Source organism: Actinia tenebrosa, unplaced genomic scaffold, assembly GCF_029948245.1.
Source record: "Actinia tenebrosa isolate PJP-AT-01 unplaced genomic scaffold, QUT_ActTen_1.0 PGA_scaffold0__85_contigs__length_37466705, whole genome shotgun sequence".
Lineage (NCBI taxonomy): Eukaryota > Metazoa > Cnidaria > Anthozoa > Actiniaria > Actiniidae > Actinia > Actinia tenebrosa.
The window spans coordinates 16073455-16099426 of NW_028292569.1; the positions used below are offsets into that span (position 1 = coordinate 16073455).

Sequence of the window (25972 nt, forward strand, 5' to 3'; positions counted from 1 at the left end):
AGGCCTAAAAAAATTCCTGCACAAAATAAGTTGCCCACCCCCCCCCCCCCTCTCAAAAATCTAATGGTTCGTCCCTTACGTCATTGTATCTCCAGTGAATGTTGTGCAGCCACGACAGTATTTGCGCAGTCGGTGTTAGGTTAGATATGAAATATATTTGATGGGTTGCTTTGTTACCACTGGATCATTCATAGTTATTTGCGGTAATAGATAGTGTTGAGCACCAGTGCAATAATCCACCAAAAAAGGGGGAAAGAGGCGCAAACTTTTATTTACTGTCTCCACTGAATACTAAATAAAATTTCTGTAGATCATCGTTCGTATATTTCAAATAAGTTTGTTTTTTTTTCTCCTTGGAAATAAATGCACGGAATTTCCTATTACGATTTCGGCTAAGGCAATAGGAAACGTGACGAAAGATCATATATATATTTAATATGCCACGTCCTGTATGTAGTGTTTTGACTGTTTATTCTGCTCCTCCTTTGTTCTTCATCGTAGGAAGTCTGAGGTCAAATGAATACAACAAAATATATTGCTCATTGGCTCGCGAAAATACGGAGTTTTGATTTTGCGGCATTTCCGCCGCGACTGTCGCGCTTTTGTTATGGAAATAAGATTCTACTGGAGGTGAAAATAGACCTTGAGATAGTTGCAAACATCTTTTGTTCATCTTACCTCTATATACCCATTTCAAAAAAGTTTGTCAGAGCCAAAAGCGATAGGCAACAGGTAATAGGCGATAACAATAGGTTATTCCAAGATCCAAGAATAGCTGGAATGACTTTTCTTTCTTATTATCATGAATATTTCCGTCAAAAATACGGAGTTTGGTGTTAAAGTGCTACTACGACGAAAATCGCTCAAACTTGGATTCAGCTGAAACTTCCTAAGAATACTCTTTAAAGGTCCAATAATCACTGTATGAAGTGTTTTCTCGATATTCAGGACGAAAGTATGATATTTTTACGATTATTTTTTGGAGTCTGTGACGTCATACACTCAACATCGAACATCGCTGCATACATTTCTTTGTAGTTTATGATCAAAATATCAGTAGTAAAGGGAGAAAGAAATACCCAAACACCCCAAAATATAAATTATAGTCACAAGTAATGTGAAATAAGCACATTAGCCACCCTTTGGGCTTCATAGGAATAAAATAAATTAAGGATTTATATACAAAGAAATATATGTAGCAATGTTTGATGTTGAGTGTATGACGTCACAGACTCCAAAAAATAATCGTAAAAATATCATACTTTCGTCCTGAATATCGAGAAAACACTTCATACAGTGATTATTGGACCTTTAAAGAGTATTCTTAGGAAGTTTCAGCTGAATCCAAGTTTGAGCGATTTTCGTCGTAGTAGCACTTTAAGGTATTCATGCAGTGATGTTTGTAGTCGACGAAGCCATTTTAAGGATCTCCATTATTTGTGTTTTCGGTCTCGTAATTCTCTATCTCTCATCCCCTTTCGCCTTTCGCTCCGACAATCGTTTTTGAAATAGGTGTGTGGTGACCTATAAGCCTCGTTCGTATGTCGTCAAAGGCACAACAATATCTGATTTTGCAGGCACAGCTGTTTCACAATTTTACCTCAGTCCATTTTGTATTCCGCGTGTTGTCGTTAAAACGTTTAAATGTTTACAAGCAGTCCCAAAATGCACATTTTTGTTAATCAATTTTTTGGATTTCATTACGTGTTTTATTCTGATTGATATATCATGTTGTAAGTGCATCACTGCGGCTTGATTACATACATTTGGGTGCATCATTATAAGTGTTTGTATTGTTGAAGTTGTGCATTCTTTACTTTACTGTTGGTATTTGTGAATATTTAAACACTGATACAAGGCTAACCCTGTGCAAATGAGTCTGTAATCAAGGAACACAGCGGTAATTTGGAATTCGAAACTGGTCTATTGCTATTCCAAAAATCATACATAATCAGCCGTTCCTAGGAGTTTGAGAAGGCTTTGCATCGTGGGGCTGTTTAAGGGGACGCTTTGTTGCTTTTATGGTGTCTTTTTTGGCTTGTTGATCGAGAAAAGGGAAAGAAAAGTGATAGGAATTAAACCTCAATTGTCGTGCTAATTTTCAAATTTCTTTTGTTTCTCGGCTTGATGAATAAAATGCCAATGCAGCTGACCAAGAGAAAATGAACTAAAAGAAGGAATCCCCGTGCCTCATCATGTGCACACTTTGATGCTATTTTTAGAATCATTGATGCTATTTTTAACTCGTTACCATGCCCGCGCGATAATCATGCTTCCCTTATGCCTCGTTTTAGGACGCGAAAAGCGCCATATTTCGCTAAGTCCACGACAAAAACACAGGCTTTGTTTACTTCAAGACTGGAAGCCGCCTACCCTCAAGAAAATCAACCAATCATGTTCTTCGCTCAAAATATCTCCAAGCTAAAATTAGCATCAAACTGTGCACATGATCGTTACAAGGCTATATAGGTAGGATTCCTTCTCTTAGTTCATATTCTCTTGAACTGACTGATAAATCGTTCCTTTAAACATAATAATGCAACACATTTCTACAACTCCAGAACGGCTAATAGGGGCCAGCTGATCTGAAAGAAAATGTTAGCCAATCAGAATCGAGAAAATTTGCAAAACTTAGGTGTCACTTTTTGTTCTTGAAATTGTTGATTTGCAGGCCACCAAATGAAAAAGAATAATGTTGATAATGAGTTATTGATAACAGTAATAATACGATAACTAATTAGTAGCAAATTTTTTAATTTTTATCGGCTATGGTAGGACAGGTTCTCATTTTTCACTCGTCAGTTTTCACAGGTCAAGGACACCTCAGTTTTGCAGTGACGTCATTTTACGTCATTATTTTAGATCAGCTGAAGAAAAATGAACTGGCAAGCGGTACCGAATGTACCGCGATCCTCATGCATTGTGGGTATTGTAAACTTGTTCTCTAAAGGCGATTAAATGATTTGTATTGTTATGTGCGTTTTTCTCCCACTCCTGTCTCACTGAGAGGTGATTTTTGCATTTAACGGCTTTTAATAAAGTCCCCTGAAAATGAGAATAAAAAAGTTGTTGTCAGTGTCGTTGGTATGCGGATTTGTTTATTAGCGCATGCACTCTAACCACTGACCTAAGGGCGCCATGTTTAAAGAAGTTGGGTTCAAAACCGGCAACCAAGTCAAAACAAAACACTAAAATATCGCTATAAAAGCTATATTACTTACCAAGAATCATTAGCATTATCAGGAAACTTAGAACCAAATCTCCGTCCTCTGTTTGAAGCCTCTTTAGCTCCTTTCTTCGCCCACTCGCGATTGTTTTCATACCGTTCATCGTCACTCAAGGACTTTCTCTACACAGAAGAACAATGGAGATATTGTATGGTGAGTATTTAGTTTTAAAGAAGGACAAATTTATTAAAATTTAGGGTCTGATAAAGAAAATAATGTTCAATGATGCTGAAGGGTTAGACCAACTTATTATATATTTTCAAGGTTTATTCAAATCAGTAAAATTTAGCAATACAAGTACTTGATACTCTCTTGACCTATTATCTTGTTTTCACTATGAAAACAGTCTTTATTATTTTATTTATATTTTTATATTTTTATTATTATCAATTTGTTATTATTACAAACCCTTGGTTTCTCTCTAGTATTCCTTCTTCTGTTGTCGTATTCCTCGTCTGAATCCTCCTGGAAATGATTACATAAATAATCTGTCCAAACTCTCCAAGTTATAAAGTAATGAAAGAGTTGTTGTGTGTTTTTGAAATATTATACATCTATACATAATCATCAGAATCTGTATAATCCTATATATAATATCTAATTTTATCTAATATAGTCTCATATTATTTGTGATAGAAGTTTTTACCTTTTTCTTTCGGGGTTTCGTTTGCTCCTCCTCGCTCGATTCATCCTGATGAAGAAATTTAGAGTATCAAAATAGGCCAGCGGTGTGTGGGAAAGGGAGGGGGGGGGGGGGGGGGGGGGGGGAATCTGGGAGGAAAACTCATAGTTCATCCAGTATTCAAATTTCTGATATGCAATAAGGGAGTGTAGACTAACCTTCCCCCACTTCCCCCAACTACAACTACACTGGTAAACAGACCAACGTTTACGTTTTTGTATTTCTTACTGTGTTTTTTCTCTCTTACGCTCATCTTCCTCACTCATTCGCCCTGAATCGGCTACGTTCAGTACCAGTTAAAGGGAATCAACCGACTTTATTCGTTTGTTATCCTTGGAACTCTGAACCGAAAATTTAACTCAAGACAGGAGAATTTGCGGGCTGAAACTTCAGTAAGAAATAAGAATAAGAAATAATAATCTTATTTCTTACTGGTGGGGGAAAAATCCTAAAAACGGGCTAAATGCAAAAATAACCAAACAGAGCGAAAGAAGTGCTATTTATCAATTATCAAGTGAAATTTCAAGGCTTGATTTCGCGTTTCGATGATTTTATTGAAATTTTTGAAGAATCCCCATACATTTCCTTATAACATGACACCACAGAAACCAAGCTTGGGCTACCTGTGGCTGAAATGGAAGGATTTTCTTTGGAAGGCTGCGCGAGTACGGTTAGCGCACATAAATAGTATAATAATAATGTTATTAATTATTATTAATAATGTTTATTGCTTATTTTTTTCTCACGCTCTTCCTCGCTTGATTTGCACGCCAACAAGAAATTAAATAACCCAAACTTGATTGCGGATTATAAATACCTAATAAATACCCGATAATGATTTTCATTTTAAATACCTTTCGAGGTTTCTCTTTAGGTTTTTTCTTGCGTTTTTCTTCGTCGCTCGAGTCATCCTGAAAACAAACAACCGCAATATTTTTTCGTTTACCTCACGGCACTGATGTGTTTAAGTTCTGATAGTTTTGGCGAGTTTTCAGATTTCATAGTTTTTCATTTTGAATACCTTTCGAGGTTTCTCTTTAGGTTTTTTCTTGCGTTTTTCTTCGTCGCTCGAGTCATCCTGAAAACGAACAACCGCAAAATTATTTTTCGTTTACCTCACGGCACTGATGTGTTTAAGTTCTGATAATTTTGGCGAGTTTTCAGAGCCTAAAGAAATCGAGTCTGCAAACAGGCTACTAATCTTTATCTATTTGTTGGCACCTTTCGATACTTCTTTTTCTTCTCTCTCTTGTCATCTTCACTTGAATCGTCCTGAATACGAAAAAAAATTAGAATGCTTAATTGAATAATTAACAGCTATTTCAAAAAATACGGCTTTGTCAGTTGGTGATGTGAATCTGAAATCTCGTCATAAGAATCAAAACTAATCAAAAATCAGACAACCGCAATATTTTTTTTCGTTTACCTCATGGCACTGATGTGTTTATGTTCTGATAGTTTTGGCGAGTTTTCAGATTTCAAAATTTTTCATTTTAAATACCTTTCGAGGTTTCTCTTTAGGTTTTTTCTTGCGTTTTTCTTCGTCGCTCGAGTCATCCTGAAAACAAACAACGCCAATATTTTTTTTCGTTTACCTCACGGCACTGATACGTTTAAGTTCTGATAATTTTGGCGAGTTTTCAGAGCCTAAAGAAATCGAGTCTAAGCAGGCTACTAATTTTTATCTATTTGTTGGTACCTTTCGATACTTCTTTTTCTTCTCTCTTCTGTCATCTTCGCTTGAATCGTCCTGAATATCAAAAACAAAGTAATGCTTAATTGAGTGGTATACACCTATTTAATAAAAATACTTTGTCCGTTGGTGATGTAAATCTGAAATCTCGTCATAAAAATCAAAAATAATCTTAGCCAGACAGACAATTTTCAGAGCAGGTCGTCGCTCAAACCTGGTATATTTAGACATTAGAATGATCTTACTTGGCCCGTGCAACAAAAGTTGTAAAACCTTTGCAGTTAACGGTCACGTGCCTGTACTGGAGGGTAAAATTTATATTTTAAAATTAAATTGGTGATTCTTTTTAGGCACTGAAAAGAACTGGACGAAAAGAAATGTATCCAGTGTGTTACTAGTGCAGTTTTATTACGATCTCTTAAAAAAGGTTGTAGAAAGTCTGTTTGCTCTCCAGTAAATTTCAGCCATGGGAATCAAAATGTTCATTCATTTGCTCTAAGTGAATTAATCAGCACGTGATTGTTTAGCTGCAAAGGGCCTATTAGTGACTAACAGTCAAAGTAAAACGAAGGAAAACAAAGGACAAAACAAAAGAATTTCAATATCTTGAGAATGGGAAACCTAATGTAATGTCCTTCCAATTAAGCTTCATTCTGTCGTGCTGCATGGGGTCTATAGGTGTATCAGGCCTCCTGTGTGTCGTTCTGCATGCCTGCGTGCCACTGTAATGTGTCTTTGAATGCATATCTAAGGTAAACATGATGAGCCATCTCTTTATTTAATCGACTGTCATTCTGTAACCATGCTATTTTCAATTTTAGTTAACTCAAGTTTTTCACCCTGTATTTTTCTGATTTCTTCTTTGGCTTCTGAAGAGGATCTTCTTCAACCTGTCGATAATGATGATAATGTTAATGATAACAATGATGATGGATGGTGATAGCGATGGTGTTGATGCTGGTGATAATGATGACGATGGTGATGGGGGTGGTGATCAAAGGAGTTAATAATGTAGCTCCTTGATGATGATATTGACGGTGATGAAGCTGCTGCTGATGACGGTGATTAGGATGAGGATGATGACGTTAATAAGAATGATCATTGGTGATGATGGGGATAATGACGTTGATCATGATAGTGATGATGAGGGTAGCTAATGCTACTGCGGCAGATGATGGTAATGAGGATGACAATAGTGACATTAATGAGAATGATGATAAAGAGGATGATGGTGATGATCCTGGCAACGATGATAGTAATGTTGTCGCTGCTGCTGATGCTAGTGGTGCGATAACAATGATGATGAAAGTCATGGTGCTGCTGATGTCGATGATTATAGTTGATATCAACGAGTGAAATAACATACCTTCTTTGGCTTCTGCTCACGCATTACCATCGCTCCACGGTTGTCATAAGAATCGCGATGGTCTTCTCTCTCGTAGTCACGGCCATGCCTGCGGCTGAAAAATAGACCAACAAAGATAAGCCATCACGGAAGAAAAATTGACAAACCATCGAGTTGATTTTTCGTGGCTTGGCTGACGTCTCTTCCGTCCGTCCGTCCGTCCGTCCTTCCGTACGTCCGTGTACACAACATACTTTCGCAGAACAATATACTTCATATAGAAACATTCGGTTCAAATTCTCGTTCCCCACCCCCTTCCCCCTTGATAAAATCAACGGGATGCCATGACTCAAAATATTTTTTATAATTTTGATTCGAACATTCCAGGGAGTTGGAGGACGCAACACTGCAGACGATGACGTCAAGCGCGTTCAAATCGACTTGCTTGATTTCACTTCTTAAATTACAAACAAACACAACATTCCATTAATGAGCTTTTAATAGGCGCAAACGTTAAAATTTATCCTGCTTGCAACGGTCTTTTGCCGGTCCTGCTGCCGCTCATATCTACAGAGGGAAAGAAAAACGACCTCTGCTTGCAGGGTATTTATAGAGTTCAGGGTTAATACCAATTTTTTTTAAAACATTTTTTTTTTCACTTACTGTTTGAAAAACCGCCATACTATGCAAATAATCACAATACAGAGGACAATAACGACCACAAACAAAATTACGATGACAACCACTGTGGAAAGAACGATGGAAATAAAAAATGGCTACTTATAATAATAATATAATAGAAAGTTTATTAAATTTCTATAGCGCTATATTCATTAACTCTATAGCGCTTAACAACTAGGAGGGAAAAAATAAATATATACAAATAAGATTTCAATATAAAAAAAACTAAGAAGGTAAAAAATTATAAACTATATTAATTATATGATAATAAAATTATAATTATAATTATAAAAAATTATATGAAAAATAATGTTATATAAAAAATATCATATAAAAAATATTATATAAAAAATGTTCAGTCCATTTGTAAAACTTAACATATGCAACAATCACTAAAAATCTAAATTAGAAATATTACAAATTTAAAATTTAAGATAGAAATATTACAAATTGTAAGCATCGCGGAACAGAAATGTTTTTAAGAGTTTTTTAAAGTGATCAAAATTAGTACATTAGTACATTAGTTTTAATTTTTCTTGGTAAAGTGTTCCATAGACTGGATTATGCATTATTCCGACAGTAATTTCCCCACCCACCCCGCAATACCCAAAAATATACATGCAATACAAATATGAATATTGATTGAGAATTTTGTATTGAGATTTTTGAGAAGAAAAGAAAACTTACCCACGGCGGTTTCCAATTCCACTGCAGATACTGCAATCACAAAATAACCCAAAACGAAATCAGTTCGAATTGTTTGACATTGTTTTTAGTTCCAATATATCCTCATTTGGTGCTAAATTTACTCGATCTTTTAGTCCTATGATTTTCTATATAGCTTGAATCTCGTTAGCCTGAGTTCCAAAAGCTGTCTAATAATAAAATATGAACAAAAATTATAAAACGTATTTAAGTCTCGAATCTTGTAGCTCGGAACAAGCGCTTTGCTAATTCGTGGAGGCTGAAGGATCGGTGTCAGTTGTTATTGATCATAATCAGTGTTATGCTAAGTGTTGTTCTAAGTGTTGTTTAGTGTGATACTGAAGATGTTTCTTTGTGCGGTTAAGTGTATATATGTGTGATATACAATATAATATATGTGCTTTAAACACATAAATGAGTATGAAAATAATGAATTAGTACTAATAGTAGAGTGACCACAGTAAATCCGTGAAACTTTAGTAATACTAAATAGCACAATTTCATGCAAATTCCATTGTTTTCTATTGTTTTTGTACTATTTTGTACTATTTAGTAATTAGTGTTTCACGGATTACTTGTTTGCACTCTACTATATAACGAAAAATAATTTGTCTCTGATTATTTGATTTTATTTCTCCAACTTTATATCTTCAACTTTTCAGTTGAAAATTAGTGACTAAAGTGAATGAGATTGATTAAAGAAATACACACTATCTACATCTTAAATTAACCTCTCGTAATCTACCTAGCCTCTAAGTTTTCATTCTAAATTCTTTTCTCAAACATCAAAGAATCACTTTCATCAACATTCAACAAATATAAACCTATCGTCATAGTTGAATACCTAATAGACTCTTTCAAAACGTTAATCGTTCTATCAGTAACAATAAACTTTGTAAATACCTTCTTTGGGTTGAAGCAGGAATAGAAAAATGCTTAGAAGTAATACGCTGTAAAAATCCATAGCTTTCTTTTAGATTTTCGCGAGAAAAGTTTTGTTTGTCAAGTGAAGCAGTCTGATTTTCAAATGATCAGTGAGTAAGTCAAGCGATACGTAACTCAGTGAACCCATAGGCTATGATTTTATTCATTGATGTAATGACGTATACCTGACGAAGCTACTAGAATCATACCAAGAGCAAAAGAACTCATGCCGAGCTTAAGAAATTTAAATTTAACTTAATCCTACAATATTTAACGTACGTTACTGACGTGAGTAAAGGAATTAATACATATATAGGTAACATGCTGTTTTAATACTATATTGAAAATTAATCAAGAGATAAATGATATTGTATTAACCGTTTTTTTATAGTCTCGATCCGATTACCTAGGTTTCTCACGAGATTGTTTTGACTGATTTTTGTAAAACATTAAATGTTCGAAAGTTTTCAAATGTTTTGCATAATTCTAAGCGTGAACAATCACGACAAAAGAAAGCGTTTCGTTCTCTACATGAAATAGTCCCTTTCAAAGTTGTCTGTGCCATCTTGAAACGTAGCCTTGCCTTTGCATCAAAGGAGACGAACGGTGAGCTTGCAATGATAGACACCGTTTTTTAAACAGCTTGGACAATTATTCACATGTCTCTATCATTCAAGCTCACCGTTCGTCTCGCTTCGACGCAAATGCACGGCTACCTTTTAAGATGGCGCAGGAAACGGAAGAAAACTATTCTCGGTTTTCACTTTACGTCATAGGGATCGTATTTCCGGTCGTCGGCCATATTGGTGTACAGACGGCTAATTTGCATATGTCAAATTGCAATGTTTTGGCTTAGGTTTTAGTATGTTTGAAAGTTGTAGCGAGGAATCTGACGAATCTGCTCAAGAAATATTAGAAAAACCCGATGAAAAAGATTGCCCTCTTGTTCCTCTGTTATCGGAATACTCTAAAAAGCTAGAAAGTCGTGTAAAACGTCGTTATGTAGAGAAAATTTCAGTGATTGGTATCGACCCGGCTACGCTGTGGAATGCGAAGTTGGATCCGGAATGTTTACCTCCTATCGAAGCTACGGATCTATTATCCTATTTGGTTTTGGATACCAGCTTTTATACAGCTAAGCAGTTCAAAGCCTTTAAGAGTTTGGAAGCGTATAATCAGATGGTTTCTGGATTTATCACCAGCGTACAAGGGAAGGTTATCGCGGGAAAGTACGTGGTCTTAGCAAAGGTGCGACATTCCCAGCGTATGAATGACCCTCCGATCCCCATTTGGATTATTTCAAGTGAAGAAGGAACTGTTATTTCGGCCCACTGCATGGGATGTAAGGCAGGTTTAGCGGAAACGTGTTCCCATGTTGCAAGCGTGCTTTTTTATATCGAAGCATGGACAAGAATCAACGGAAAACTAGTATGTACCCAAGTCAAATGCACGTGGCTTTTGCCGACCTACGTGAATGAAGTTCCCTACGCTAGAGCTCGGGATATCAATTTTAAATCATCTAAGAAGCTAAAAGCTGAGTTGGACTTTAAGATAGATGCCTGTGTGGGGGAGAAACAGTCAGAATCCAGCGCTCAAGCAAGGCCTTGCAAAACATCGAACGTTTTAAGACCACCAAATGAGGATGAAATGAACGCTCAGCTGGAAAAGTTGAATGGTTTGAATGCAAAACCAGTCATCCTAAGTCTATTCAAACCTTATTGTGATAGATTTATATCAAGAAGCCAACATGTTGCTACAATACCAGATTTATATGACCCTGGTTACCTCAACCTCAGCTATCCAGACCTGCTAAAAAAATGTTTCGAAGTCAACTTAAACCTTGATGATAGAGCACTACATGCCATTGAAGCAGACACAAGAAAGCAATCCAAGGGTAACCTCTTCTACCGACATCGGGCTGGCCGCATTGGTGCTTCAGTCAGTTGGTCTGTGGCACACAGTAATGCGACGCAGCCTTCACAGTCTTTGATAAAGTCTCTCTGCTACCCCCACTTGTTTAAAGTCACCTCGAAAGCTGTTACCCATGGCAAGAAACATGAGGCATCTGCTGTTGAGGCATATGTTTCTCTTATGAAGCAGACTCACAAAGACTTTCAAGTTGGGTATTGTGGAATTATTGTGGATAAAGAACATCTCTGGTTGCATGCCACTCCTGACTTCATGCCTTCTTGTTCCTGTTGTGGTGATGGTTGTGGGGAGGTTAAATGTCCCTATGGAATTGAAAATGGTGATTTTAATTCCTACATTTCAAAGAAGACCTCCTGTCTTGAAAAGGTAAATGGTCAATTCAGGATGAAGAGAAACCACCAGTACTATTTCCAAGTCCAGCAGCAGCTGAATATAACTAAGATGAAGTACTGTGACTTTGTTGTCTTTGCCTTCAATGCTAGTAATCAACCAGTGTTTTATCATGAAAGGATATATCCTGATTACATCCTGTGGGAATCACTACAACCAAAGCTGACCAAGTTTTGGAGGATTTGCATTCTCCCAGAAGTTTTGGGTCGATGGTACACAAGAAAATGCCACATGCCAAGTCTAACACAAGTTTCAGTAGTTTGCAATGACAATTCTATTTGTTATTGCAGAAAAGCTACTGAAGAGGAAACCATCACCTGCTCCAACCCCAAGTGCCCTTTTATAAAGTTTCATTCGTCATGTCTGGGAATAAGTGATCAAGTCCCGAGGATTTGGTATTGTCCTACCTGTCGTCTGCTGCCAGAATTCAAAAGAAGTGCAAAAACCAGGAATGCAGCAGAGCAGGATACATGTAACAAAGCACTCAGCCTGGATAGCATCTGCATTTGTAAGTCCAAGCCAAGATTATATCAAAGGCTTCTTGAATGTCACAGTAAAGACTGTCAAAATGGAAAATTCTTTCATTTAGACTGCCTTAATTATAAAAGGATGCCAAACAACAGCAAGAGTACATGGATTTGCAACAACTGCAAAGGAAAGCCCCACAAAGAAAATAAACCTAAAGCATCCCATGCCACCACCACACCACAAGTTGAATGTAATGGTTCTACATCAACTTCTTCCAAACAATCTACCACTTGTACTTCTTTGAGTCCACAAGATCTTACTTGCAGTGATGATGATAACAGTGTTTATGATCTATCTGACATCAGTGATGATGACCTATTTGATGATCCATCTGACAGTGATGATGCTGTAGAGATAACTAATGTTACTCAGGGAAACACTGATAAGACAGCCTCTTTGGGAAATTTAACCCAGGCTGACTATGATACCATTGAATCCCCAACTGGATGGCTAGACTGCACCATCATTCAACAAGCCCACATTGTCCTGAAACAGGTAAATTCAATGATTGATGGTTTTCAAAGAACCACCTTGGGACCAGTAAGGAACTTTGATGTGTTATCAAGCGAATTTGTGCAAATTCTTCATACAGGAAATCAGCATTGGGTATGTACGAGTTCTGTAGGCTGTTTACCTGGCATAGTAAACTTGTATGACAGTTTATTTCATGACGTCATTGTAGATGAAGTAGAACAACAAGTGAAAGATTTAATGGCAGACAAATTTGTAAGAATAGATATTGTACCAGTCCAGCAACAAAGAAACGGCAGTGATTGTGGTGTTTTCTCTGTCGCATTTGCGACATGTATTGTGCATGGTCTCAACCCTGGTACAGCCAAATTTCATATACCACAAATGCGGCCACATTTATCAAGATGTTTAAAAACTGGAGTGATCACCCCATTTCCATAGAGTTGTACAGCTTTTATAAACTGGTATAAATTTTACATTTAAAATAATATTAACCAGAAGTGTAATAGTGTATACAAGTTTATTATTATCAAAATATAATGGAAGAGTACCCTACCACTAGGATCTAAAGGAGTATTCAAATTTTTTCTAGAGGGGGGAATATGAGGATTTTGAGGGGGGTACCATTTTTCCCATAAATGATTTTTTGGGAGGGGGTAACAAAAATTTCCCCAGGAATAAAATAACTTTACCTTGATTGATTGACATCTTTTGAAGGGAAAAATAAAAAATTCATAAAACCCCCTCTAGATAAAATATGAACACTCCCTAAGGGTGATCAAGTCATCACCTAAAAATGCTTAAAATATAATAACATGTTATTGTTTATTTTAGTTGAGATATAAGATTATTTATTATTCACTCAATGATAATTATTATGCAATGGTGTGATTAATAATTGGAAACTGTAAAATCTTATGAAAATTTTATTAGCAATCAGCCGAGTCATTTTTCAACCTGTGATAAGCTTATTAGTCAGCCACCATCAATGGTGGAATGGTTCAATGTAACATTCTTATTACTGAGTGCATTCCTGATGATGGACACTTAGCTTGAAATCAATTTATTCAAGATTGAAGGAAGAACTCAGCATTGCTAATATCACATCAAGAATCAATGAAACAATTGCTATATTTCGTATTTAAAATTTTTTAAAGTGAAACTATTTTATTAGCATTTGACTGAAAATGCTGTCAGGAAGTACATCAGAACTACAATAATGAAGGAGAAAGTAGAAAAAAATGCAGTTTGTAAGTAAACCATGTAGAGAGAAACTGAAATGAAAACTCTGCTGAAATCTACAAATGGAGGCTGTACATAACCATTTAATTTGAATTTTGATTTAAAAACTGCAAGTCCCTGTAATAATCCATTTACAATAAATACAGCATAGCCCCCTCCACTGTGGGTGATACCAAATAATTATGTCTTGTTATTTTTATGAATTGTTTCTGTCAGCAGTGCAGGCACTAAAAGGGGGACAATTTTTAAGAGTAAAAAGAAAACAATGCATTCTCAATAATTGTGGAATGTAGGTTTGTGGAAGTGCCTTAAGCTTGGATCTTTTTTTTAATTAAAACATATTTTTGTCAGGATTAACTCCAAGAGCATGATGCTCATCATTGAAGGGAGTCTATGACAAAAATTGAATGCATTTTTTTTTTTTAATAAATTCTGATTGCTCATCACTGCCTGAGTGACCCCAACTAGCTTCATTCCACATGAAAATAACTGAAATTGCCTAGTCAAATGGTACTATAGCAGGGCATAAATTAACCAGAGCAGAGCAAACCTTTATGATTCGATCGAGTGCTGGAATTCTATCTTCAGTAGGTCCATGAGGATTGCTCATTAAAAAATCAGTTGGCAGTGTTCCCTGTAACATTGTATACTTGCTGCGCAAAAGACCAATGACTCTTTCCACATGGATGCGAACATTGGCAATTCCCCTTGTGGTTTCAACATCAACAGGGTCAAGCTGCTCTTTGCCTTTGGTGAAAGCTGGAATTACCAATTTTGCCCTCCTGAATGCCACACTCTCATGTATCGTGAAGCCCCGATCAGCCATCACCATGTCACCAGGAACCAACTTGCTTAAAATCCCACAGTTCTCTGTCAAAAACTTATCTGAGGTTCTACCACCCCATGCCTCAGAAACAAATGAAATTGTGCCTTGTGGAGTTATTCCAATCAAGACTTTGATGGTGTTGTGATGTTTGTAGGAGCTAAATGTTTGTGCTCTAGCAAGTAAATTTGTAGGTTTCTCGATAAAAATCTCGAAACAGTCAATTATTACGGTCGTTTTAGTTCCAAAGCTGAACTTAAAACATTGTGGCATTGATCGTATCAAGCTTTCACGGTCTGGCCAGTGGATAAATGGAGATAATCGTATGTCCATAGTTGTCAACCAAGAATGAAATGTTCTAGATACTGTGGGCACTGAGATGTTGAACCTATAAGCAAGGTCTTGATATGGTACATCCAATCTTAACTTTATCAAGACCATTACATATTCTTGAAAAGGACTAAGGGTTTGGGAGCGACGGGAGGCAAACGGTGACACGAGTTCAAACACAAAGTTCAGGATTTCATAAGAGGGAAGGCCAGTATAAAATAGTACTTTATCATCGCTATTTCTAAAATAATCTTCGTTAAAATCGGTGACTTTTTCGTTTGACTTAAATAAATAATCAAACTCGTCTGTCTGTGAAGAGGCATCATAAGACTTAATCTTAGGCGTACGTGCCAACCCTTCGGTCTGAGTGCTCATCTCGGCAAAGCTTTTGACCTCAGTCTGCGATGATTTTTCGTTTTCATCAATGTTTTGTTCCGCGAACGACACATCAATTTCTTCTGTTGTCGAAGATGCAAAAGAGATATTAGAGACTTGAGTCCCTTTATCATTCAATCGAAGTCTTTTCTCTTCGATCGTCCCTTTCGCGTCTTCAAGCTTCTTCTTTCTTCTAGCTTTGGCTCTCTCTGCTCGTTCCTGGACTACTTTCCCCTTGTCTTTGTCGTTAGTTTTCGTGTGCCCAAGGTTGAGTGTAGGCACCCAATCAGCATTATATTTATCCCACGGTTTTGCTGGACGTCCGGAGATAAAATGACGGCTACAAACACGGTCGTTTTTAAGGATTTGTTCCGTCAAGTCATCTCTGCTTATAGCCGCGATCCACTTCGTTCGACGCTTTATTGAAAGCTCTTCTGCCTCTTCACCGTGATTTCTATCAATTACTGGCACTCTAAAGAAGGAAACATCTTTATCTCGACCACTTCTTAAGTGGCAATCCACAAATAAGCACAGAACCATCTTAACTATTATTATTATTATTATTAACTTTACTTCATACTACGAGCACTTCAAGTGTTTGTTTGTACACCACTATGGCGGATAGCAACGGTTGTCAAGGATTTGGTCACGTGAGTGAAAACCGAGAATTGTTTGGGACTAAACTAAAGGACCTAAAGATAAGAGACTAGAAAAATATAGTACCGCAAATTAATCGCGGTATTATTTAAAGTGTCTAGTTGATCACTCAACCAAATTAACCTTTGCTTTCTTTTTTGTTTTTTGTTGAGTTTGTGTGTGTGTTTTTCGTTTTATAATAAATTTTCTTTTAGATTTTATCTTTTATTGTTGCACATATAGTTATTTATTTTTTCGTTTTGTAATTCATCCACCCCCCCCCCCCCCCCCCCCACAACCCGCTTTTTGTTTTATCTGCATATTTTGTAAATAGCATTGAGATGTAAAGGAATGCGCTTTTTAAGATAAACTGAAAGTTAGTATTTGTCTTAAGATGAAAGAACGCATATTCTCTCGTATATTTATTCTTTGTAGGTTACCCATTAGAGCTTTACCTTTGTCCCCATTTTCATATCAGTACTCTAGTTCGTCCCCGATTGCCAATAAGAAACGACTATGTTATGGAGTTTGTAATTAACTATATTTTCTTTCAAATGCACGAAACTATATATATCGGAAATTTTTGGACGTTCCACAATGCCTTGCAATCCAAGATGCTCACCTCCCTATGCTAAGAAGAGTCTCCTGGTGTCACGCTATCTACATCACATTGACGATTACTTTCTTCATTATCCAACCCTTGTGACGTCTCATTATTAGTTACTTGTGACACTGTAGATAACTCTTCATGTGTCCCATTTGTTGTGTCACGTATTTTTTCGTTACTTTCCTCTTCATTCATATCTTGTAAAGTCGAAGTCGAGTGTCTTGGTGTCACGCCTTCTACATGACATTGACGATTACTTTCTTTATTATCCGACCCTTGTGACGTATCATTATTAGTTACTTGTGACACTGTAGATAACTCTTCATGTGTCCCATTTGTTGTGTCACGTATTTTTTCGTTACTTTCCTCTTCATTCATATCTTGTAAAGTCGAAGTCGAGTGTCTTGGTGTCACGCCTTCTACATGACATTGACGATTACTTTCTTTATTATCCGACCCCTGTGACGTATCATTATTAGTTACTTGTGACATTGTAGATAACTCTTCATGTGTCCCATTTGTTGTGTCACGTATTCTTTCGTTACTTTCCTCGTCATTCATATCTTGTAAAGTCGAAGTCGAGTGTCTTGGTGTCACGCCTTCTACACGACATTGACGATTACTTTCTTTATTATCCAACCCCTGTGACGTATCATTATTAGTTACTTGTGACATTGTAGATAACTCTTCATGTGTCCCATTTGTTGTGTCACGTATTCTTTCGTTACTTTCCTCGTCATTCATATCTTGTAAAGTCGAAGTCGGTGTTACGCCTTCTACATCACATTGACGATCATTTTCTTCATTGTCCAACCCTTGTGACGCTGAGCAAGGCTCATTAGTGTCACGCAATTCGTTTTGAAATGTCACGTAAGCTGGTGGCGGTTCATTAAAATCTGATGCCTGTTGACTTTGACGAAGAGTTGAAAATGGACTCCAAGGGCTGTAAGGCGGAGGTTCCGGGCTGAAGAACAGGAAATATATAATAATTATTAGTTATCACCATTTAAAAGGTGTGAACTGAACTTGTACTCACTTACCTGAATTTAGCTTTACAGCCTTTGTATGCAAACAGGACACAAATTAAGAGTTGTATGATACACACCACACTCATCGCCAGCAAACACATAAATAAAGCTGTTGAAAAATCGTTAAAATATTTAGTTCCAGGCGCGGTTCTTTGCGCGCCGTGAAGATATGAGGGGAAACTAGGTTGAGTTAGTTTTTGACGTCACAACATTGTCAACATCAGTAGATTTGGAATGACTACATTTTAACCAATTGACAACATTTTAACCAATCACAGCACGAGTGCAATACCCATCAAAGAAAACGTGTTTTGTCATGGTAACGTTCCGATAACGTTACGATATTTTCTACACTCATACTAAAAATAATAATTTTTTAACTTTTGTCGCAGGCAAAACATGCTTCGATACCGCGATGATAGCTCAAGCCAGGAGTATGACGTCACGTCATGATGAAGCTTGGTTCCTAAGCTAGAAGGCTCGCAATGCTCATCTCCAATATATACAACACAGAGATAACAAGGAATGCATCAATTTTAGGTATTGTATCACCTCTGTTTATATATTCTTACATACCGTTATTATCGTTTGAAGACTCCGATAAGTCAGGTGGATAGCTGTGTTTTGCTAAGGAAAAAAAGAAATATATATATAGATATATCAGAATTAGCAATTGAGGTTTGAAGAAAAATTATCTTAGAAACAAAGAATCATAGGATTGATAGAGTATAGTTTACTGATTTCTGAGTGGCCCGTTTTTGATAGAAATGTACTTGGATGATATTTAGTAGGAGGTAAGCGTTTTGTCTTCAATCAAGGCTATCAAAGGCTGGATTATCATATTTAAAATACACTCAACAAAATTACTCGATTCTGATAGGACGAGAGGAGTACAATTAAATCCCAAATTGTACTCTGTAGAGTCCCAATTAAGCTGCTCAATTTTGTTGAGTGTATTATAAACAAAAAATCACACAGCCTCCAAAAAGGCGAGTCCAAAACATCACGAGTATCTATAAATTCCGAATATTACTCGAGATCGTGCGATTCAGTTCCGATACCAATTCACATTAGATATGGTAATTTTTAAAAATATTTCTGGGCCTTGAAATTCAGCACTATTGGGTACTATTGCGCAACTTTAGCATTTTCTGACACAGGAGAAATCAGATAAATGAAACGCATTTTTATAAATTTCTTAAACAGGCAACCCAGTAAATTTTTATGATGTCCATAATGGGTATTTAAGCAGTTCGGGCTCCCTGTGTTTTTCCTCTAAGTTTTTAGAATATTCATTTCATTATATTCATACGACGAACAGAATTTCGCCAAAAATTTCAAAAACAGTTGACTAAATTTGTATTTATCACCATGATTTTAGTTTTGACATAAATGTAAGTCGAATTTTTTTAAATTTATATCACATAGGTGGATTCAGAACATTTTGAAGAGTTTTCGCTTATTTAACGCATCGGCCTGTTAGAATTATATCTTAAACACACTTACTAACCATCAAAGTTTGCCATTCTAGCGGATTCCATAGAGAATTAAACACAATGACGATAAGGTGAATATTTCCCTCAAACGAACAGAAGTAATGTAGGAATGAAGGTCTTATGTTGAAGCTGAAGATTTCTATAAGATAAATACAGTATCCTTCGTCAGTCACTCGATGTCAGGTGTGATAGATGTTTAAACATTTATGAGCATCCTAATGACAGACGCTTAGCCACCAGCTTTTATTTTATAGTGCAATGTAAAACAAAGATTATTATCGGCCCGGCTGTCTGAAAGATTTGTTGTCTTGGAAGTTGATTTTATTTCGCATTTCTTTTGAGTTTTCGTTGTTTTTCATTTACAACGATTTCATATAACCCACATTTAACTTTTAAATGACTGGAGACTAAATTAACATGCTAATGAGACAAACTAGTGCCACACACGATTCGGCCTTGAATACGTTCAATACTTTATTTATTAGAGCCAGAACCGAGAAGCAAGAAGAGAAAAAGCTACAGAGAAGCTAGTGGCTTTTTAAGCGCATAAAGAAATATGCAGGAAAGCAAAATGGATACATTTCATTGTGATGTGTAAACAATTTTCTGACTAAGAGGCCGTTTACATGGAGAAAACTCGTCCCTGGTAGAAGGGATACCCTCTTCAGTCCCCGTGCTACCCTGGGCGAGCTAACTTTTCACTATTTTCTTTGTAAATTCATCTCGACCGTTTACATGAGATATTTTACTATGCCTCGGCTAGAAGGGTCACAATCCTGGTAGTATTACCCTCTCGAAAGAGGGTGACCCTGGTACCCGGGACAACTTTTCCCTATGAAAAGCTTTAACTCGCCTAACTGAGACAAGTTTTTCGTTTGAGCATGCGTATCTCCACTGAAGCCGATAGTTGTCCCTGGTTCATAGGGACAATTTCTTTACATATGAAGGAACGATACAGTTCGCTCGAGTAGAAAGGTGCCCCTCTTCGCGGTCAGAGATCACAAATGGGCGAACGGAAATGGGCGATCTGAGACTATATGTATTTATTGTGCTTTTATAATTTCTGACTAAAATACGAAAAATCCCATTCCTAACTCAAAGGTCATGTTTCGTATTCAATATAAAAGGAAACTATGTTGTTCAGTCGACTGTGAATGTATTATTTTGCTGCATTTAGTCGGTCTATAAATTTCAGATTTCAGACGACTTTTGAAATAGGTGTATATTCTGGTTGCGGTTTTGGAGATCAAGGAAAACAGAAGCATCGAAAGCTAAGGTCAAGATCCTTCGTATTACGCTTCCAGCTCTTACCTTCTCGAAAGAATAACAAAGAATCGTTTTTCAGTAAAAGTTCTCCTTGATTCGAGAAAAAAATAATAATGTGGATAAGTCGATGTTGTTGTCCAACGCATTTATCAACTTGATAAGATTTATCCGTTGGATAGCACTATCCACCCTTCCTACAACTGTGCCCTGATTGACGTTTTGGACCGTTGTTTTGTTATTTTGCTTGTATGAGCAGCATGAATCTAGTTTAACTTGTTGCTAAACCCATTGGATCACGGCATGATCAAAATTAAAATTGCTTCATGCTGTTAAAGGTGACTATAGTCAATGCTATTATAAATACACAAAAAAGACTCACCGCTCAAGTTCGCCCCGTGGCTGAAATCACCCAGTCATGAAGAAATATTTACATCAATCGTCAACCTAGCTAATAGTCTCTTCTTATTTGGTAAACACCGCTTCGTTTTATGACTAAAGACTCATCTGCACAGGCTTAGCCTCGTTTAAGATTAAATCATTCAAAAAAAGTCAACTGCATATACAGCTTGAACATTAACAATGTTTTGAAATCCCACGGACTTTTAATGTTATCTGTGAATACCGGGGGGGGGGGGGGGGGGGGGTACTCCCCTATATTTGCTATACGGGTATGTGCCGCCCTATAGGGTATGGTTTTTCGGCTTTTGGGTCTGGGGTAGGGTATCATTTTTTGACATTTTCTCTGGGATAGGGTATCGTTTTAGTCAGGGATAGGGTTAACGATTTGTTCATTTTTGTCTGGCGAATAGGCTACGCTTTCTGCCGGCACAAAAAAATATTGATTGCAATCTGTTGAAAAACCGTATTTTCCGTCTTTTAGTCTGGGATAGGGTGTACAATTCTTAGTTTTAGTCTGGGGTAGGGTATGTAAAATCAAAATTTTAGGTCTGGGATAGGGTCAGGGTTTTGAGGTCCTGGCGGCACACCCCTATGTGTTTGTTCATAATAACCCTGAAGCTATAGCGTATGTAGTTTATGTGGTGGTTATGATCGTGTATTTTATCCTTGGCAGCCCGCGGTCAACAGGTCACCACGCTGAGTCCCGCCGAGGGCGCCGGATTCAATAAATTTGAGCCAAATTCTGCTCCGTGTAGTTCTGGATGGAACATAAATAAATTAGTGGATATTTCGATATTAATACGATATAGGAAACTATTTCTTATTTTTATTTTATATTATTTCGTCCTCATCTTTAAGCTTAATTTTCAATTTCTCTTGTGTGTTGTGTATCTTTTTAATAGTGCATGCATTTTAATTCTATAGCTTCAGAGGTCGGTTAAACAGCAACCAATGTACAATATAGTAAGCCGTATTTTTTCCCTTCCAAACTCTACTGTACGCTCTACTGACTGATACCCTAGACTCATTGAGCAAAATAAACTAACTACTATGCAGTAGCTACGTTGGTAACTTTTTGAAATAAAAACTGAACAGTATTCGTCGGCTATGTTCACTACGTCAACCAAAAACGTATTCAAACTACTAGGACCACATCATTAGTTCTCTTTTCTCCATCCTTCTAATCCATCAGAATCTAAAAGAAGACTTCAGTCTCTAACTCGAACGTATTCAAAGTCAGGACCACATTCGGATCGATCGGAAACTCTAAGAAGCCTAGTAAAACGTTTTAAAGTTTTCACTTACCTGTAATGACTGGATCCAAAGTCATGGATTGCGTGTGTGATAATCCAAAGAGGCTCATATATATTCATTTATAAGCCTAGGGGAGAATTGCATTGGATTTGTCGGAACAAAAGATTTATGCCTTGTGAGGATCAACATTCCACTGTAACGTGTTTAATTCTAGTTTGGTTTTCCGGCTCGCAGCTCGTATGCTGCGAGAGGATCATGAACTGAACTCTCTTGGTGAGAGTTTGGTTAATCACTGAATGAGTTCTAGAATTGGAAGCTTTTGGCATTTTTCTTTCATCCCCATGTCATTCACAATCTTATTTTTACTCTAAGGTCAGAGCACCCTCAATAGTGGTGGTTTAGATTGGAAAATATAAGCAGCAAGAGGCAAAGCATGAGCCTTGTAAGCAAAAGGATAAGGGGAGGGGGGAGGAGCTGGGGGCTTCTATTCTTAAACGTAGAGTCCCTCTCCCGCGCTTTCTGAGTTGTAGTATTCCCCCCCCCCCCCCCCCCCTCTCCCCCCAACGAAGTACTTGTACACTTGATACGAGCAAAAGAAGCTCATAATGAAACTTTTTTCCTTGCATGCAGCAAGTGCCTCCGTGATATCTTTGTTTTCGATAAGCTTTTTCTCTTAACTGAGACATTAGATGTCATTGTATTGTCTCTAGCCTGCAGTCATTCATTGTTTTGATTTAAAGTTCCAAGCTACTGCCTTTTTGCATCAAAACGCATTATTCTGATTCTTCAGAAAAAGGGGCAGAGCAGAGGTAAAGGCAGAGGTAAAACCAAAGGCAGATCCAGGACAAAATGTCAAGGGGGTTGGAAGTTACCCCTATAGAAAGCCCGCTTTTTCAAGGTTTGAGCCTAGCTCTGTTGTGATTGTCCCACCGCCGCAGTTATACAACAGCCAAAGCTTATTAGATAATTTAGATTTTTTTTTAATTCAAAGGGGAATGGGTAATAACAGCCCTACCCCCCGCACCTGACCGTCCAAAGCAAGATATACGAGAAATCGTGCAGGATCAAGAGGAATTTCCTTGGTCAGCTTAAAACAGAGCAGACATACAGGTTTAGTACAATGATTTAAATAAAGTTTACAGGAAACTTAGTCATGATAAAAACATTTTTTTGATTGAATAATAGGAGACAGATTAAATATAGATCAAACTCGAGACTACATGAGAATCAACCTAAAACCACTTGAGAAAACATATTGATGGGTTGCAATCCAAGACAAAAACATGGCGGCCATCTTGGTGTTGTTAACGATGAAGCTAATCAAATCTTTTGTTAAATCGTACAAACATGGCCGCGATGACGTAACTTGAAATTTTGTTATTTAAAAATTCTTAGTATCCTGAACCTATCATTACAATACTAAATTCTTTTTTGTCGAATAAAGATGAGCGTGACAGTTTTATTAGTATCTCTTACAAGCGAGATAGATTCCATTATGGTACAGACAAGCTTGCAGCAAAATATATTGGGGGGGGGGGGGGGGATTAGCGTGACTATTAGTGCTCAGTAATGACGAGACTAGAGGGCAGTGTCAGACTGGCATGGTGGATTATCGTAGTCTTTGCTCTTTGGGCGTACAATGGTAGCGTCAGCAATCTCATAGTCGTGATCATCGTTGTCTGTTGCCGTAGGGTTGTCGTATACCGCCGCTACAAATGTGTTGTTGTTCTTTTTCAGCTCCTCGTATGCGTGGGGATCTTCTTGTGTTTTGGATCCCTGGGCGAAGTTAAGACAGAAAATGTTTTAAGGTTTTGGTTTTTGACTTTAAAATATTTGATAAAGGATCCGCGGGTTATAGAGATTACGATGATATAATATGTACTTATTGACTGAGTGGGAGGGCCGTACGGGAAAATATTTGACTCGAGGTGATGCCGTATGGAGCAACAAGGTCCGTACAAGTGACCGAGAACCAAATATTTTCCCGTACGACCCGACCTAACTCAGTCAATAAGCATTTTATCATATGACCCTAAATAAAAAAGATATTTTAAAAGTTGCAAATTATGTCAATACGGTCGCAGGTTTCGAGCAGGGCCGAAAGGATTCGTACAGCCCTGCTCGTCCAAAGCCGTACGGCCCTGCTCACGCCAATTTCCTCGAGGTTTTTTTTAAGAGCGCGCGCCCGTGCAGATACGGGTCATATGATAATATCAATTATAGAAGGTTATAGAGATTATTATAATGTCACATTGGTACTGAGTGATTCTTATATCAGTGATGGCGCGTAGTAATCATAATATAAAATGGATGATGGTGATGATGATGATGATGGTGATAATGATAATGATATTTGTTGATGGTAACGATGACGATGACAATACATAATGATGATTGAAAAGAACGTTTGGTCATGATGGGTAAAAATAGAGTCCTTTATCATCGTGTTTACCGCTAACCACTAACGAGAAACACTCGGCATCATTGAAATTCAATATGGCCACTCTTCCAGCAACTTCATTACGACGCCTTGATAAATGAAGAAAGTTTGACGGAAAGCGCCTGACGTCGTGCAGTTTGAGGTTTGCGCGGCTAACAAGAACTTTGTGCTAAAGTTCTCTAATACTAATAATAATTAACGATACCTCAAGATGAGCATAGTTCCCATCCTCTTGAGTCCTCTTGTCCAAAGGCAGATAAATACTGTCGGCAGGCTGAGGATCGTTGTAGATGCCGTAAAAACTAACAGGATCCTTGCCCTTTGCTTCAGAAACCTTTCTTTCTCTACCGCTCAGGTCGTACCTGGAACCCTTGGCACTGTGGAGGGGAAAACTCATAAATCAGGCCACTGACATTCGCTACTTCATTCCATACATCGGTTAACTGCGCGTCAAACACAAAGATTTCAACTGAGGTTGTAAGGTTCAAATTTGAACAACCCTTTGAAACTTCCTTGCAGCCTCTATACATGCTTTGCACCATCACGTGATGGCAGCCATGCATGTCAGGAAGCAGGACAATGAACAATTCCACAGTCCGGTCTAATCTGATTTACACGAGAAAGAATTCATTTTCTCAGAGGAAAAAGACTCTATTGTTGTACTTCCTCTCATGGCTGCCATATCATGGTGCAAAACCTCTATTTAATGCTTTGTGTGTGACCTGTGAACCAATGTATGGGAGGTATTGAATTGAGTGAAGGAAGGAAGGGAAGGTTTGGCTTGTGTCACGCTTTCTTGCAAGGGCCAGCGATTCTTCACTCTTAATGTATAGTTTCCATTACTAACGCCATAACGCGTTATAAAACTCCATCCGTAAAACTCCAAACCTCTTTTCTTAAATGGGTAATTGGTTTGTTATTTTGCTTTCATGCTTGTTTGTTTGCGTGCTTACTTATTTGGTTGGTTTTAAGCATACAATTGGGCCGGGTTGTTCAAAGCTGGATTAGCGCTAATCCAGGATTAACTCTATAGGTCTTATTAAGAGTTAACCCAGAACTAGCACTAATCGGACTTTGAACAACTGGGCCTTGGTTATCAATGAAGTGAAGTTAGTCACCAAAAAGCTACAAAGCTGAGACCGCTGAGGATCATGAAAAGCATTTCACATCAAAAAACTAAAGCTTTTGAACTGAAACTGAAACTGAACTTCAGCCTGAGGATGGAGTCCCCAAAGGACGACGTTTGAAACATGTAAAATGTGTCTACCGCTTGATAACTATCCGGTTGCAGCTTTGTACCTTTTCAGGAGACTAATAACTCATAGAAATAATTGTTTATTTGCTTGTTTTTAGGACTAAAAATCTTACCTTCCAGTGTAGCCTTTGGTTCTCTGTTGCTTAAGTCTTCGGTAGAGTATAATAGGAAGGATCATGGCAATGATCAGAAGGATGATGCAGAACACAATAAAACAAATGGCAAGTGTATGCAAGATTTCTGGTG

General features: G+C 37.4%; 5 protein-coding genes and 1 long non-coding RNA gene across 11 annotated transcripts; 2 read left to right on the forward strand and 4 right to left on the reverse strand.

The window, feature by feature from the left end:
* Positions 1-1686: 1686 nt before the first annotated feature.
* LOC116286368 (uncharacterized) lies at positions 1687-9405 on the reverse strand. Of its 6 annotated transcripts, XM_089033224.1 has the most exons (14): positions 9237-9398; positions 8316-8345; positions 7611-7692; positions 6969-7062; positions 6442-6492; positions 5609-5659; positions 5411-5467; positions 5131-5181; positions 4931-4987; positions 4764-4820; positions 3874-3918; positions 3636-3692; positions 3222-3349; positions 1687-3045 (listed from the first exon to the last, which is right to left on the reverse strand). In XM_089033224.1, the coding sequence occupies exons 1-14, from the start codon at positions 9295-9297 to the stop codon at positions 3033-3035; spliced, it is 834 nt and encodes a 277-aa protein (XP_088889350.1). In that variant the 5' UTR covers positions 9298-9398; the 3' UTR covers positions 1687-3032. The 6 variants fall into 6 exon arrangements, with proteins under 6 accessions (XP_088889350.1, XP_088889366.1, XP_088889353.1 ...); XM_089033240.1 differs by lacking the exon at positions 5411-5467 and having other exon boundaries at positions 9237-9405; XM_089033227.1 differs by lacking the exon at positions 5131-5181 and having other exon boundaries at positions 9237-9401.
* LOC148913577 (uncharacterized) lies at positions 3245-25952 on the forward strand. Its single transcript, XR_016120297.1, has 3 exons — positions 3245-3380; positions 18009-18156; positions 25825-25952. It is a non-coding gene; the product is annotated as an uncharacterized LOC148913577 (long non-coding RNA).
* Positions 10044-13661, forward strand: LOC148913578 (uncharacterized). The gene has a single exon (XM_089033177.1). It carries the CDS (start codon positions 10122-10124, stop codon positions 13014-13016), a length of 2895 nt encoding a protein of 964 aa, XP_088889303.1. The 5' UTR covers positions 10044-10121; the 3' UTR covers positions 13017-13661.
* LOC148913579 (uncharacterized) lies at positions 13760-15996 on the reverse strand. The gene has a single exon (XM_089033181.1). It carries the CDS (start codon positions 15883-15885, stop codon positions 14317-14319), a length of 1569 nt encoding a protein of 522 aa, XP_088889307.1. The 5' UTR covers positions 15886-15996; the 3' UTR covers positions 13760-14316.
* Positions 16339-19262, reverse strand: LOC148913580 (uncharacterized). The gene is made up of 4 exons (XM_089033190.1): positions 19127-19262; positions 18193-18243; positions 17629-17725; positions 16339-17552 (listed from the first exon to the last, which is right to left on the reverse strand). Exons 1-4 carry the CDS (start codon positions 19155-19157, stop codon positions 16613-16615), a joined length of 1119 nt encoding a protein of 372 aa, XP_088889316.1. The 5' UTR covers positions 19158-19262; the 3' UTR covers positions 16339-16612.
* Positions 22988-25972, reverse strand: LOC116286399 (uncharacterized). The gene is made up of 3 exons (XM_089033254.1): positions 25840-25972; positions 24677-24848; positions 22988-23807 (listed from the first exon to the last, which is right to left on the reverse strand). The coding sequence occupies exons 1-3, from the start codon at positions 25902-25904 to the stop codon at positions 23610-23612; spliced, it is 435 nt and encodes a 144-aa protein (XP_088889380.1). The 5' UTR covers positions 25905-25972; the 3' UTR covers positions 22988-23609.

Excerpts from the sequence above, each read along its gene's own strand:
- LOC116286368 (XM_089033224.1), bottom strand. The coding sequence starts at position 9,297 with ATGGATTTTTACAGCGTATTACTTCTAAGCATTTTTCTATTCCTGCTT. Across the intron at positions 7,693-8,315 it reads GGAATTGGAAACCGCCGTGG|TGGTTGTCATCGTAATTTTG; the intron begins GTAAGTTTTCTT and ends TTCTTTCCACAG. Across the intron at positions 4,821-4,930 it reads CTAAAGAGAAACCTCGAAAG|GATGACTCGAGCGACGAAGA; the intron begins GTATTCAAAATG and ends GTTTGTTTTCAG.
- LOC148913578 (XM_089033177.1), top strand. The coding sequence starts at position 10,122 with ATGTTTGAAAGTTGTAGCGAGGAATCTGACGAATCTGCTCAAGAAATA.
- LOC148913579 (XM_089033181.1), bottom strand. The coding sequence starts at position 15,885 with ATGGTTCTGTGCTTATTTGTGGATTGCCACTTAAGAAGTGGTCGAGAT.
- LOC148913580 (XM_089033190.1), bottom strand. The coding sequence starts at position 19,157 with ATGGAATCCGCTAGAATGGCAAACTTTGATG. Across the intron at positions 18,244-19,126 it reads TAGAATGGCAAACTTTGATG|CAAAACACAGCTATCCACCT; the intron begins GTTAGTAAGTGT and ends TTTTTTCCTTAG. Across the intron at positions 17,726-18,192 it reads GTCTTCAAACGATAATAACG|CTTTATTTATGTGTTTGCTG; the intron begins GTATGTAAGAAT and ends ATTTTTCAACAG.
- LOC116286399 (XM_089033254.1), bottom strand. The coding sequence starts at position 25,904 with ATGATCCTTCCTATTATACTCTACCGAAGACTTAAGCAACAGAGAACC. Across the intron at positions 24,849-25,839 it reads ACCAAAGGCTACACTGGAAG|TGCCAAGGGTTCCAGGTACG; the intron begins GTAAGATTTTTA and ends TCCCCTCCACAG. Across the intron at positions 23,808-24,676 it reads GGAACTATGCTCATCTTGAG|GGATCCAAAACACAAGAAGA; the intron begins GTATCGTTAATT and ends AACTTCGCCCAG.